General features: G+C 34.7%; 2 protein-coding genes across 3 annotated transcripts in view; one reads left to right on the plus strand and one right to left on the minus strand.

Annotated features, from left to right (window-relative positions):
- LOC107723075 (anoctamin-10-like) overlaps window positions 1-8,570 on the minus strand; it is a 39,174-nt gene extending 30,604 nt beyond the window's left edge. The window contains exons 1-7 of one of the 2 annotated variants that reach the window (XM_016531579.1): window positions 8,359-8,570; window positions 5,457-5,601; window positions 3,657-3,854; window positions 3,083-3,217; window positions 1,629-1,748; window positions 922-1,255; window positions 409-644 (exon numbers count right to left, since the gene is read on the minus strand). In XM_016531579.1, the coding sequence (XP_016387065.1) occupies window positions 409-644; window positions 922-1,255; window positions 1,629-1,748; window positions 3,083-3,217; window positions 3,657-3,854; window positions 5,457-5,595 (1,162 nt within the window). In that variant the 5' untranslated portion in view covers window positions 5,596-5,601; window positions 8,359-8,570. Of the gene's footprint in view, window positions 1-408; window positions 645-921; window positions 1,256-1,628; window positions 1,749-3,082; window positions 3,218-3,656; window positions 3,855-5,456; window positions 5,608-8,357 lie in introns of both variants that reach the window. The other variant, XM_016531578.1, reaches the window with a different exon arrangement.
- A 431-nt stretch (window positions 8,571-9,001) lies between these two features.
- LOC107723076 (1-acylglycerol-3-phosphate O-acyltransferase ABHD5-like) overlaps window positions 9,002-15,116 on the plus strand; it is an 11,435-nt gene continuing 5,320 nt past the window's right edge. The window contains exons 1-4 of the mRNA XM_016531581.1: window positions 9,002-9,129; window positions 10,252-10,337; window positions 12,198-12,570; window positions 13,228-13,382. Of these exons, the coding sequence (XP_016387067.1) occupies window positions 9,068-9,129; window positions 10,252-10,337; window positions 12,198-12,570; window positions 13,228-13,382 (676 nt within the window). The 5' untranslated portion in view covers window positions 9,002-9,067. The remainder of the gene's footprint in view (window positions 9,130-10,251; window positions 10,338-12,197; window positions 12,571-13,227; window positions 13,383-15,116) is intronic.

Here is a 15,116-nt window from a genome sequence, read left to right on the forward strand (position 1 = left end):
ATAGGGTGACGCGGAGGAGACGAATTGTTGAATAAAGTCATTATTATTGTTTTCTTTGCGCACAAAAAGTATTCTCGTAGCTTCGCAAAATTGAAGTTGAGCCACTGATGTCACATGGGCTGTTTTACCGATGTCCTTACTATGTTTCTGGACCTGGGAACAATATAGTTGCATTGCTGTTGATGGGAGGGTCAGAGAGCTCTCTGATTCCATCAAAAATATCTTAATTTGTGTTCCGATGATGAACGAAGGTCTTATGTGTTTGGAACGACATGAGGATGAGTAATTAATGACAGAATTTTCATTTTGGGGTGAACTAACCCTTTAAAGCTAACTGTTATGAAGCCAAGACAAAAAAAAAGGTTATGAAATAAGAACGAAAAAAGACAAGAAGAATTTCAGGCTCACCCCAGTCTGTGAGAAACTCTGCAGCAAAGCGATACAATAAGTTCATGATCTCGATGACCACAGCGTAGATGATACTGGGTACAAACAGCAGAATGCTCGTCGCAATGCTAGGATCTTCATTGTATATATTTATGGCCCAGAACTCCATGTCAAAGTAAACCATCATCACGTAAAAGGACAGATACAGGCACAGCAGAACGAAGGGAACCGACACCAAATATATCCTCAACTGCCGCCTGTCGTGGGAAAATAAACACTGTCAAAACAAACTGAGCATCTAGAACACTTCCCATATTTATCATGCTTATATGTGACCCTGGACCACAAAACCAGTCTTAAGTGTAATTTTTTTTCGAAATTTAGATTTATACATAATCTGAAAGCTGAATAAATAAGCTTTCCATTGATGTATGGTTTGTAAGGATAGGACAATATTTGGCCGAGATACAATTTGTTTGATTCTAATACTTGTTTTTTTTTTTTTAAACATAATAACATTTCAAAAACTGGTACTTTGAGCTAGGGTAGACTGGTTCCTCTCGGCCCGTGACTGGATTAAATCCCAGAGCTCCATGGAATCCAGCCCTCGGTTCTTCAAACGCTTTTTTGCGGCTCAGAGTTCCCCACCCGTATGCCAACGTAGCGCTGCATCTCTTCCACACTTCCAAGAATACTGTAGACCAAACCAGGTTGAAGACCGCAAACAGCACATACTTGTCATAGTCCTCCCAGTCAAAGAGGTAGTAAGGGATACCGATGAGGGCCATGGGCACCAAGGCAAATGTGAAATACTCTAGAAATCCAAAGTAGAGTGCCAGACCCTCACCAAAATAATGTCTGATGTCATCTACATCATGGAGGACACAAACAGAACATCTGCAATTAATATAGCACAGTACACAGCAGTTTCAATGCATGTGTTTAATGTTCAAAAACACCAGACTTTAAGTTGAGCTGAGCTTCAAGATGGTGCAAGTACAAATCCGCTTCACTTTACATTTGCATTAAGCAAGCAATCAACAGTACTTTTGAATTCCCAGAATAATTCAAGAGAACAGCTATAAATCGCACACCCACCAAATATGACATTCTGCTGTACTTATATAAGCAAAATTCTTGTGAAATTCTTTTCACAGTAAGTTATATCAGAAAACTGATAATAAAGGCTGGAGTTGGGTTTAAAGTTCGTGCTGCCAGCGCACACAGACTGAGTGACTCACCCAGTGGCTGGAAGGACAATTTGAACTTTTTGTACCATGAGAACGAGAGCCTTTTAAGGTCTTCTTTGTTATGGAGAGGAAAATACTGGTTTAGGACACCTTTAGACTGCAACCTCCGCACTGGAAAAGAGTTTACAGATAAAATGTAACTTCAAACGTAAAACCAAAAAAGCACTGTGAAAAAACTTGAATAAAAAATACTAAAGCATTACTGTTAAACAGCAAATATGACAATCTGAATGGCAATGTTTTAAATTTAGTTTCAACTGTTGACCACGCTGCACTTATTCTATTCCAAGATATAAAACAACAAAAAAGTGTTTTATTCTACACAGGCAGGGTCTCCTACTCATGTGAAACGCCATGTTGAGATCACATGACCTTACAAATACTTACACTTATTTCAACATTATTTGTAAAAGTACATTAAAAAACACCAATATTAATATTCCATTTCTGAATTTCACTTTTGAATAACCAAGAATAACCAATAACCAAGTAATCAAAAACATTTACACCAATAATGTTTTAGCACACAGAAAGTGTGACCATTGGTTAAAGGGTTAGTAAAAAATAAAAATTCTGTCATTAATTACTCACCCTCATGTCGTTACAAACCTGTAAAACCTTTGTTCATCTTCAGAACACAAATTAAGATATTTTTGATGAAATCCGAGAGCTTTCTGACCCTGCATAGAAAGCAATGCAACTGACACGTTCAAGGCCCAGAAAGGTAGTAAGGACATAATTAATATAGTCCATGTGACATCTGTGGTTCAACCTTAATTTGATAAAACTACGAAAATACTTTTTGTGAACAAAGAAAACAAAAATAACAACTTAATTCAATAATTTCTTCTCTTTCGTGTCAGAATTCAACGTGCGATAGTACAACGGTGCATGCATGTGCAGAAAAGAATTGTTGAATAGTCATTATTTTTGTTTTCTTAGCTCACAAAAAGTATTCTCGTAGGATTTCATCAAAAATAAGGTCTTGTGGGTTTGAGGGCGAGTATGAGGGTGAGTAATTAATGACAGAATTTTCATTTTTGGGTGAACTAACCCTTTAACAGCATTTTCACCACCCTCCCCTCAGAGAAGCAATTTATTACTTTTTGTTTAAAGGTTATGAGGATGAGCAATTGCTAGAAATATGATGCACAGGTGACCAACACCCAGAACATGTAATTGGGGTCAATTTTGATTTCAAGTTGACTTTAAGATACACACCATTCATTGTTTGAGGTACTGTTCTTGTGCCGGGCCGTTCAAACAAACAGAACAATTTTGAAATCATAAAAGAGCCAGCATGTTTAAAATTGTCTGGAAAAATGTACAAATATTCTGCATTTCAAACTGGGATAGGAGCATTTTAAATAAAAAATACACACAGCAACTTTAATGTTTTTGTTACTGTATTCATCTAATGCAGCTGGTTATAGAAATACACTTACCAACTGATTTTCCAGGGTAGAGCTTAAGCTTAGGGTATCCTGGAACATGCTCTTCATTCTTAGCCCTAAGTGTGTCCAACTCATGTTTGATAATGTATTGACACTCTGCGTCACTGAGGAATCCTTCTCCATCTCCTATGAGCACAATGTAACAACACAATGTTACAGAACAACCTGGACCAATACAGTTACTGAGTGTATTGTATCTTAATACTGTATCCCTGTTGGAAAAACCAGTCACACTTTAGTTTGGGGACCAATTCTCACTATTAACTATGACTTTAACCTCAATAAACTCCTAATTTGCTGCTTATTAATAGTTAGTAAGGTAGTTGTTGTTTACGTATGGGGAATCTAAAATATGGTCATTCAGAATAAGACATGTTCTTCAGAAATAGTAATAAACAGTCAATATGCTAGTAATGTGCATGCTAATAAGCAACTAGTTAATAGGGAGAATTGGTCCTTAAAATAAAGTGTTATCGAAGAACCAATATCTCGTTTCTAATTAGTCATATACTGTAGATGTGAAGCCTATATTATGAACTAATGAAGCTGAAATCACAAATCTCACCATTAAAGTCATTGAAGCTTTCTCTGTTGGCATAAGTGAATCCTCGCATTGTCCCATCTTGAAACTCCTTAAACAACCCTACATCCTCAGCTCCATTTAAGAGCCTTTGCAATGTAGAGCCCACCACAAAGACATTTGGATTAGGCTTCTGATCATCCTGAGCTGGAAACAGGAGCTGATTCACCAACAACTCTGCTCCTGTAAACAGAATCACCATGTTACACTACATATTTTACCATGTCAAATTCCCAATAAATAAAAAATGTGCATAAAATTTAACAATAAAAAATTAAGTTTTCTGAAATATATTGTCTAAACTAAAGAAAACTGTGTGACTCTATTTATTGACTCTAAAAAATTATTATTAATTCATAAATATTATAATATTTGTCTTGTCAGGCAAAAGGTCATATTATCTGATATTTTAGTTTTTTTGACATTGACATTTACATTCATATGTATTCATTTATCCTTACACATAAGGAAGATTACATAGAGCCAGCATTATTCATAGTACACAATGGCAAGTTTAGTGAAACGCAGAAAAGATTTTTGTGATGGTAGATTGGGTGGAGGTTGGCAGCTCATTTTACCAGAGAACAGTCATGAGTGAATCATTTCCGGGTTTTTTTTTCTGCATACTGGCTACATCACATGATTTTGATGTTGCAGACGAAAGTTTTGAAATAGTACCACCAGGCAGTGAAGCAGTCTCAATAAACCCATATTTTAATGATTTTTTCCCTTTATAATCGCATCTGAACAGTTGCAGAATAACTTAAACCCAAAATGAATTTCAATGCAGAACTGAAATTGTAAACATGCTAATCAAAGAAGAGGCATATTCAAGTAACTGTGTATAAAAGGAATTTTTTATTGACTTTTGAATAAGCAAGCGTCATGTCATTGAACCATAATCTGTATAAATATAAAAACTAGTGCTGTCAAACGATTAATCGCGATTAATCGCATACAAAATAAAAGTTTTATTATTTTATATTTATATTTTTTTATTATTTATATTTTGTTTACATAATATGTGTGTGTATTGTGTATACTTATTTTGTATATATTAATACACACACATACAGCATATATTTTGAAAATGTTTACATGTATTTACATGTCTATATTTATATTCATATAATTTATATCATATATAAATATATTTAATATATAAACGTAAAATTTTCTTAAATATATGCATGCGAGTGTATTTATATATACATAATAAATATACATAGTACACACACATATATTAAGTAAACAAAAACTTTTATTTTGGATGCGATTAATCGCGATTAATCGTTTGACACCACTAATAAAAACAGCTTGATACAATAACATTTCATGTTACTGGTCTCTAGTATTGAAACATTACAGCAGTACTTTATCATTTATGACAGCTTTACAGCTTAAGTACAATAAAAATGAATTACAGAACTAGTACTAATATACATTTAACACTGCAGTGTCAGGCTATTTTAATTAATAAATAGAGCACTGAGCAGTTAATATGGCACAGAGTCGCTCCTTGTTGTCTGTGCAAGCAGTATGTATGAAGTAACTTTGCACTTGTGTTTCCTCTACCAGCAGAATTTGATATTCTATGTTCCTGACCTCTGTGAAGGGCAGGGTTCATGTTTGGTTGGTCAGAGTGGTTGAGTAACACTGACAGAGGCCCAAAAAACAAAGAATGGACTTCAAACACCAACAACTTCAGAAAGCAAATAGATATTTCAGAAAATGTTAAGTTCCTGTCAACCTCTTTCCCTAGATGTAACATGCCAGGGGTCTCACCTCCATTTTGTTGCTTGTCTCTGATCCGGTTTAGTAACCAAGTGATGGCCTCTGCTTTAGTGTCATCAGCAAGCTCCAAGACCACCAGAGGGGTGAACGAAGAGACATCACTGTCAGAAACCGACAAGCCAAGTTGCATTTTTCTTGATCCCTGTGTTACACACAGACGAAAATAGGCAAGGGGCATAAAAAAATTATAAATAAAACATATCACTCTCCTCAAGATTCAGATACAAAAGGTACAGGGTGAGATTTTACTTCAAAGCAGATGAAACACCACAAGTAACACCACACAATTCGCACTGTGAAGAGCGAGCCTTATTTGCATCTATAACTGCTTATGAAAATGTTTTCATGTTACTCAGAAGACTAATGCAAATAGGTCATTCTAACTAATAGGTTAGAATAAAATTCATGGTTGGTCAAAAAAAAAAAACTGCTTGATGATGAAGACATATCATCATACAGTATAAAATTCACTTTATATTATGACTTACTCTTCCAATACACACTACCATGCAAAAGTTTAGGTACACTTTTATTTGGCTAAAATATATTCAATTAATCAAATGTGGCTTTTACACTATTACAAAAGAAATCAAGTGAAAATTAAAAAGCACAACTGTTTTCAACATTGCTAATAATATTACATTTTTCTTGAGCACATTACTGTATTTTTGATCAAATAAATGCAGCCTTGGAGAGCATAAGAGACTTCTTTCAAAAACATTAAAACATCTGGCACCAAACTTTTGAAAAGTACTGTGTATCCATTTTTCTTTGGTCAAATAACAAAACTGATGGCAAGATTTAAAGATGCTTTAAAAGAGCTGATGCTTTTAAGTGTTGTAGTAGTTCTATGTTCATTATAGTACAAAGTTCTCTGGAATATTTGATTCTGATTGGTCAGTCGTGGCATTGGGCAGTCAAGTCTTTTTGTATAATGGCTGCTAAACTCTATATTTCACCACTGTCTATATAGCAACATACAAGTGCTATTTTTGTGCGTCTTGTATCACTCTGTGGTCTCTTTCTTTTTATACCAACTAAGCTGGTCTGACCAGCAGTAATCTACCCAATGTACCCATGCAGAAGATATATACAGTGCCGTGAAAAGGTTTTTGCCCCCTTCCTGTTTTTTAAATTTTTTGCATATTTGTCACACACCAAATACTCTTCAAGTGTAAATTTTGTTATGATTTGCAGCTTAAAAATTGTGTGTGAAAAAAATTAGTAGTACACCGCTACATCAGCACTGATGATAATAATATTACAATACTCACTGAAAAAAATTATTCATTGAATTTACTAATTTTTTTAAGGTAAGTGGTTGCAATCAATTTATTTGAGTTACATTTCAATAAACAAATTTAGTTAACTTTTAACTTTTTTTTTTAATTAAATGTAGCTAAAATAAATAGTTTGCAACCACTTACCTTAAAAATACATTTAGTATCATTTTTTTTCTTCAGTATTCAGTATACATTAAAAGCCTAATATTAGAATTATAGTATAACATCATTAAAGAGGAAAGCTAGAGAAAGACTTTTAACTAGTCTAGTTTGGACAAACCTGAGAAGGAAAGGAAGGTTAAAGGAAAGTGTGGAAAGGGACTTATAGGCATTTCCAAGCTATCTACCATTCCATTGTATGTAAAACAATCTACAAATGGAGGATTTCAGACCACTTGTAATCTGTAATCTGTCCACCAAAAGCACTTCAAGAGCAGAGATCAAGATGCTTCAGGGCCTGGCGAACTTGAATTCCACATTACAACAAGGAAAGAATGTGAAACCATCAGTAAAAATGTTGAAGCTGAACCATAAATGGAGTTTTCAACATGATAATGACCCAAAACATGCAAGCAAATCCACAAAAGAATGGCTCAGAACAAAGAAATGGAAAAGTCTGGAATGGCCAAGTCAAAGTCCAGACCTCAATCCGACTGAAATGTTGTGATGGGCCGTATATGAAAGAAAACCCTCCAATATCACACAGTATGGAGGAATGAGCAAAACATTTATTCTTCTTGATGTTTTTATAAGAATGAAAGGAAACGCATCAAGAAGCCACTGATGTAGGGGTGTACTTATTTTCTGCACAGTCAAGTTTCCATTGTTATTCATTATATCACACACATATTTAGATTATGCTTGATGTTTTAATTAATCTAAAACCGCAAAAACCTTTCTGATGGTTAGGTTTAGGGGAAAGGCTGGGGTTAAGAGTGAGGAAATATCGTTGGTTCAATATAAAAACAACATAAGTGAATGGAAAGTCACCATAAAGGTACAAAACAGGTACGTGTGTGTGTGTGTGTGTGTTATTGTGTCTGCCTGCTGCTACACTGCAAATTGCCTGATGTGATTAATAATGCATGTATGCATCTGTTTACGGATTGTATCTGTATGTACAACATAACATCAACCATTTGAAGATGCTTGCATCCTTAAACATGCAATTCTGGAAGAAAAAAAAATACTGAAAAGTAACATTACATGAAAAGGTGTGGCAAGAAAACTGACCAAAAAAAGAAGATCTGTGTAAAACTAAACCTGCAGGAGCAGCACAGTTTGTGGACATGTCTCAGGAAACACAGCATGAGATTCTCATTACATTTAACATTTCTTTGCTTGTCTTGTCTGAATGAACAGTCAACGGGGTTTGACTTCACTGACAGATTAATTACTGGGCGGAGCTAAACATGTATGCCCGACTACGAAACATACTAACAAAAACAAGCTATATGTGACCCCACTTACATTATACAGACAAATAACCCACACACGCCACTCTTGCTGCCACTTTGCAAAGCTTAAATGCTTGTAAAGTAACATATTAAAGATACAAGTCGTATGTCAGGCCTGAAACCCCACTGACATGTAAACTATATCTACTCACGGTGTTGCACGCGCGAACAGCTGTCCGGAAAGCGAAACAGACGTCAGTTCTGCGCTTTAGAGACCCATTTAAGCCAGTTGATTTAAAAATCGTGTTTAAATTTGTGTTTAATTCAAGTGTATGAACCGGAGAGGTTTAAAGTTAAGGCTGACTTGAGTTCCTCCACGTCATCGAGATGACACAGCCCCGATTCTAGATCACACCCACCCACCGTTCAAACCTGTTAAATAACCACATGAATGTGCAACTGTGAGTGATTTATCAACACTGATTTAATTATGCAGACAGTCACGAGCCTACAGACTGAAATAGATCCTCTTACAGTTATTCGTGTAAACGCCTACACCGTTATACATGCGTTTTAACATCAAAGAAAATAAACATTATTTGTGCCTTCAAACAACACGTATGCAGTGAAAACGACTTCTGAACTGTACATTTAACGCTGATAATAATCACTAGCCAGCTAGGAAGTCTAGATCAGAGTTCAGTGTCGTTGACGCTTTGTCACGTGATCAATGCTAGTGCTGTCCGATTCGTGAGTGAATCACTCTTTTGAATATATATATATATATATATATGTATATAATCACTTTAACTAATATCTAACTAAATGATTAATTGCCTGTATTCATTGTAATATAATTATTGTGTCTTTGATTGACAGCTCTTTTACATTCTCTTGCTTTAGACTGGTTCAGCGTGTACTGATGTTACTTGGTATTCGTAGTTTCTTCTACAATGTTTTCTGTTTCTTGGACAAGACATTGAGGTAAAATGTGTCCAAATGTAATTCATAAACTAACTACTAAGTGCCATTACCATTTACAGTACCAGGAGCATGTTTTGGTCACTTTACAGTGTTCATGTTAATACATAAGAACGATGTAATCCTAATAAACAAACATATAGGACTACTTAATGTGAACCAATATTCTAAATCAGATCTACAAATCTAAACAAATCTATTCCCTTCCACTTATTGAAAACTATTTTTGTGCTATAGGTAGGCTATTTTTCTCTGAGGAAACTCTTCTGGCCTAATAGTGTTTTTGGTGGCATTGTTTGGTCAGAATGTGTCTTTTCTCAGCTGTGTTTTTATTCAACAGGTGCTTAAAAAAACTCCATTTTGTTCAAGGTGATTAACGAAGTCTCTTACCTCAAAATAAATGTGATAGTTTCATAGATTTTGCTTAACTATTTAAACCAGCAACATTTTTAAAAGGATTCAATGACAAATCCATATCATGGATTTGTCATTACTCATGAATCAGTCATTGCCCTTGATGACATCATGCGTTAGGGCAGTTTAACAGTGCATAGCAACAGTTGTTTAAGAAAGTACTGTTTTGGTTTGGTTTCTCTTTAGTTTTGGGACATATAGCCGCATTGTATCCCATACGCAATATGATTATTTTGTGGAAATGTGCATAATTAAACATTGTCATTAGTTATATATAATAGTTTAATAATATATTTTATGAACATGTAATATGTGTAGCATGGACACTGTAATGTACTTTTTTTTTTTTACAATGCTGCTTTGATTTCGCAGACTGAGTTTTATCAAGTAATTTCTCGAGGTCTGAGGTTTGTGTTCTCTGGAAAGCAGATTTGAAAGCCTACTTAATACTTTTTTTTTAATTTCCTATTTCATATTTAATGAATATGATTCATATAGAGCTTATTTATTAGTTAGTTAGTTAGCTACTGCTCTGAAAGAAGATTTTAACCTGTGCCTTGCCTTCTTAGTATTTCCTGTATGTATGTATGTATTTTTTAGTATTAGTATCAGTATTAGTATTATTAATTAAAGAACAACCATTTTCAGACGTGGTGTTTTAGTTTCTGAGTAAAATAAGAAAAAAGAGGCTCACATTTCATTGTATTGTAGATCATGGTGGATCACTGGCTGGCTGCCCTCCTGGTGCCCAACATCACAGAGCCAACTGAAGGAGGCAGAAGAGAAGATGTTGCAGTGTGAGTAACTGCCATTGTGTCCTTTGTTTGTATCAATTTATCCACCTTTGTCCTAAACCCCATGACCCCTTAAGTTCGCTCTATGAATACAATAATAAGCATTTTCAAAAACTGGGTACAATGAGGTGACTTTATTTTACTCACCCTTCAACCATCGATCATTAAAAGGAAATTTAAAGGGTTAGTTCACTGAAAAAATGAAAATTAGCCTGTGTTTTACTCACCCTCAAAGCATCCTAGGTGTATGTGAATTTCTTCTTTCAGACGAATCCAATCGGAGTTATATTAAAAATTGTCCTGGCTCCTCCAAGCCTTTCGGGATAAGCGGGTGTTTTTTGTCAACAGTCCAGAAGACGTGAAATAAAGTGCGCGCATCCATAATAAAACGTGCCTCACACAGCTCCGGGGGGTGAATAAAGTCCTCCAGTAGCGAATCCATGCATTTTTGTAAGATAAATATCCATATTTCAAACGTAATAAACACTTTTTTTTCACTTCCGCTGACTGTTGAACACGGAAGCCGTTCCAGCGGATGATTATAAGACGACCCCCCCCTTTTTCCAGATGTAACTTTTGGAAAAAGGCTTTTTAAAAACCAAATCTTGTTTTTTCTCAGTAAAACACATTTTGTCTTCAATTATTTTCATATTGCATATTTTTCCTATTTTAATTTTTGTTTTGAAAGTATGGTAAAAACTGGTAAAATGTACCAACAATTTATATTCGGGACAATACGGTAACTCCGATTGGATTCGTCTGAAAGAAGAAAGTCATATACACCTAGGATGCTTTGAGGGTGAGTAAAACACAGGCTAATTTTCTTTTTTGGGTGAACTAACCCTTTAATAGTGTAAAAGTATAAACAAATTACTTTCAACACACCATTAATAACTCCCAAAGATCCTCCTTCTATCCACAGCAATATTACGGACGTGATAGATAATATCATTATGGTAATTTAAGTCTATATTTTATAACAATTACATTTTACAGCATCCGTGTGAAAACAAACCTGGAAAGAGACATGAGGATTTGGGGAGAAAAATGAAAGGTTATTAGTGCATTCCAGGGAATATTCATGGTTTATATCATAAATTAAATCGGGAGAGCAGACCACAAATGTACAGTATATGTTGTCTTTTTTCGTTTACTTACAATACAAAGGAAGCATGAAAATAATCAGGAGGAAAATAATGCAGCAAGCTGAAAAGAGCTTTTCTATTGATATTGTTGTTATACCACATAACATTAATATACCAAACATAACGTTATTTTCCTAACTTCTGAAAATAGAAAATGAAAATTTACAGCCCATTCAGTCAAAATGATGGATAAGGAAATAGTGCAATCTTAATCTCATCTTTTTGAGTGGAACTTCCCCAAAACAGAAGTGCCTCCCATAATTTAAAACACAGTAGGCTCGTTAGGAAAAAGGTGGATAAAATCAGGCTAAAATCAGGATAGCTTTTCAAAATCTAAACTTTCACAATTTTAATTGTTAATAGAAATAGCAAATTGTCTCTAAAGTTATATTATTCACATAACTTATGATGATCAATATATATTGATATAGCTAGCTTTTATTTTAGTTTTGTTGTTACAATCAATAATTTTATATTGTACATCATATACAATATAAATTGCCATTCAAAAGTTTGCCACTTTTTAAGATGGTTTGAATGTTTTTGAAATAAGCCTCTTGTGCTCACCAAGACTGCATTTATTTGATCAAAAATAGTGAAGTGATAATGAAGTTTTAATTTATTAAAAAATAAAATAAACAAATAAATAAATAAAAGTCTGGTTCTCTGTAAAGGAGAAACTTACTGATTCCCTCTCTTTTCCTTTTATTCCTATCAGACATCACAAGCAAGTTCTGCAGGCAGTTTGTCCACATATCTGACAAAAACTCACTGTGGACATTGGCATTTAAGGGGCCAATGGAAAATAAGACCCCTCTGGTGCTGCTGCATGGATTTGGGGGCGGTGTGGGACTCTGGGCGCTGAACCTGGACTCTCTCTCTCAGCAGAGGCCCGTTTACACCTTCGACCTGCTGGGCTTTGGTCAGAGCAGCAGACCTCACTTTAACACGGATGCACAAGAGGCTGAGCTCCAGTTTGTGGAGTCCATCGAACAGTGGAGGGAGAAGCTGGGCCTGGAAAGTATGATTATGTTAGGCCATAACCTAGGAGGATATCTGGCTGCATCCTACGCAATCACATACCCAACCAGGTTTGTAACTAAAGAGAAGAAAAAGAGCTCAGCGTCAGTGAAGTATACTTATCATGATCTTAAAGGGTTAGTTCACCCAAAAATGAAAATTCTGTCATTAATTACTCACCCTCATGTCGTTTCAAACCCGTAAGACCTTCTAGAGAGAGAGAGAGAGAGCTAAACATTTAGTAGTTATGTGCATTTTCCCCCATTGTAGTTCTACTTCCATAAATTCAAATTCAGATTTATCATTTGCAGTTCTGTATCCTCTAATCTGATTTTAAATCAGCCCTTTGATGAATATAAACTAATTTCTGTGTGCTGTTGTGTTGTAATTGTGCACTCTAGATGCAAACCACTTTTCTTCACATCCTTCCTGTTTCCCTATTGCCCACAACCTTTATGTCTGTCAGCAGTTTGATCTCAGAATTTGATTCAAAACTATTTTTGTTAGCATCAGATTTCAACAGCATTAGAGTTGTATTTTTGCTTCTATTATATCCACTAAGATTTTTATTTTTATATTAAATAAAAGTGTCCAGATTACTACCAAAAACAAAAAGAAAGTTGCTGGAAGTTGACCATAAAAAAAAAAAACACTAAATGGGGTTGTGATCCAGTTAAAATATGCCACTGACTTATTACAGCATGTCATTCTTTTTACACACTGTCCAGAGTAAAGCGCCTGATTCTGGTGGAACCGTGGGGTTTTCCAGAGCGTCCTGACCCAGGAGACCAAGATAGACCCATTCCTGTGTGGATCAAAGCTATAGGGGCAATGCTGACCCCATTCAACCCTCTCGCTGGTCTGAGATTGGCTGGACCTTTAGGTAAGATTTACTCTAATCTGAGAGTGCAAATCAAAAGTAATAATGAGAAAAAGAGAAATGATAGCTTAAGGCTCAAGATGTGCTTGTATATCTTAAATGATGTAGAACACCATTTGATAAAGACTGCCATTAATGAAACCCAGGGACAGATTTAGCCAAGATGTTGTGCTTGCAATTTCACTGAAATTATTCCATCAGTAATTGGAGCACGGCACTTATCATACCTCATACCTGTCTCATATCTCATACCTTAAACACATTGCCTTCTGTGTATATGCTGCTGTAAATTTGTTTTGCAGGAACAAATTGGCTTTGGCAATAACCCTAGAATTTTCCAGGATCTGAATATTTGTGTTCTTAGATTAATATTAATGATGATATTCCAATCATATTTTATCAAGCTAGCTTTTTAATAACTCATCTGGGATAATATTAGGGCTGGGCGATATAGCTAAAAAATATATCAACGATATATATTTCATATCGTTCGGTATCGATAATTATTGACAATATCATCTGGACATAAACAGAGTATGCTGTTCTGTGTCAGCTGCGAGTAAAGGTCTTACGGGTTTGAAACGACATGAGGGTGAGTAATTAATGACATAATTTTCATTTTTGGGTGAACTAACCCTTTAATGCATTACGTTTTTTGTGCATTTTGTGCATCCCAGAGCATTTCAGAAAAATAACGTGTATTCAGATATTATGTTGTTGAAGAAGTTGTAAATTTCTTCTTACAAACAAACAGTAACTATTTTTCTAAAAATCATTTTTGGGTGAACTATCCCTTTAAAATAAATACTTAAAATGTGCAAGCTTATTTCTACAAATAAAGTACATTTGATTAATTTACTAAAAGTCGCAAATGTCATATTAATTGATGATAGTTTGTTGCATCATTTTATGGTCATGTATCATAATCGTAAACATAATAATGGTTCCGGCAGAGCTTAGAACATGTCAGAATTTGAGATTTGACTGTCTTGCATTTTATGCACGTTTTCATGCAATGGCAATTTAAAGAACTTCAGCACAGTCACAACAGAGAATTGCATTGCTCAAATTTTAAGGTAAAACATAACATATATATATATATATATATATATTGGAGAATATCATCTGGACATAAACAGAGTATGCTGTTCTGTGTCAGCTGCGAGTAAAGGTCTTACGGGTTTGAAACGACATGAGGGTGAGTAATTAATGACATAATTTTCATTTTTGGGTGAACTAACCCTTTAATGCATTACGTTTTTTGTGCATTTTGTGCATCCCAGAGCATTTCAGAAAAATAACGTGTATTCAGATATTATGTTGTTGAAGAAGTTGTAAATTTCTTCTTACAAACAAACAGTAACTATTTTTCTAAAAATCATTTTTGGGTGAACTATCCCTTTAAAATAAATACTTAAAATGTGCAAGCTTATTTCTACAAATAAAGTACATTTGATTAATTTACTAAAAGTCGCAAATGTCATATTAATTGATGATAGTTTGTTGCATCATTTTATGGTCATGTATCATAATCGTAAACATAATAATGGTTCCGGCAGAGCTTAGAACATGTCAGAATTTGAGATTTGACTGTCTTGCATTTTATGCACGTTTTCATGCAATGGCAATTTAAAGAACTTCAGCACAGTCACAACAGAGAATTGCATTGCTCAAATTTTAAGGTAAAACATAACATATATATATATATATATATATATAGTATATATATATATATAT

Source organism: Sinocyclocheilus rhinocerous, unplaced genomic scaffold (assembly GCF_001515625.1).
Source record: "Sinocyclocheilus rhinocerous isolate Xijiao unplaced genomic scaffold, SAMN03320098_v1.1 scaffold1686, whole genome shotgun sequence".
Lineage (NCBI taxonomy): Eukaryota > Metazoa > Chordata > Actinopteri > Cypriniformes > Cyprinidae > Sinocyclocheilus > Sinocyclocheilus rhinocerous.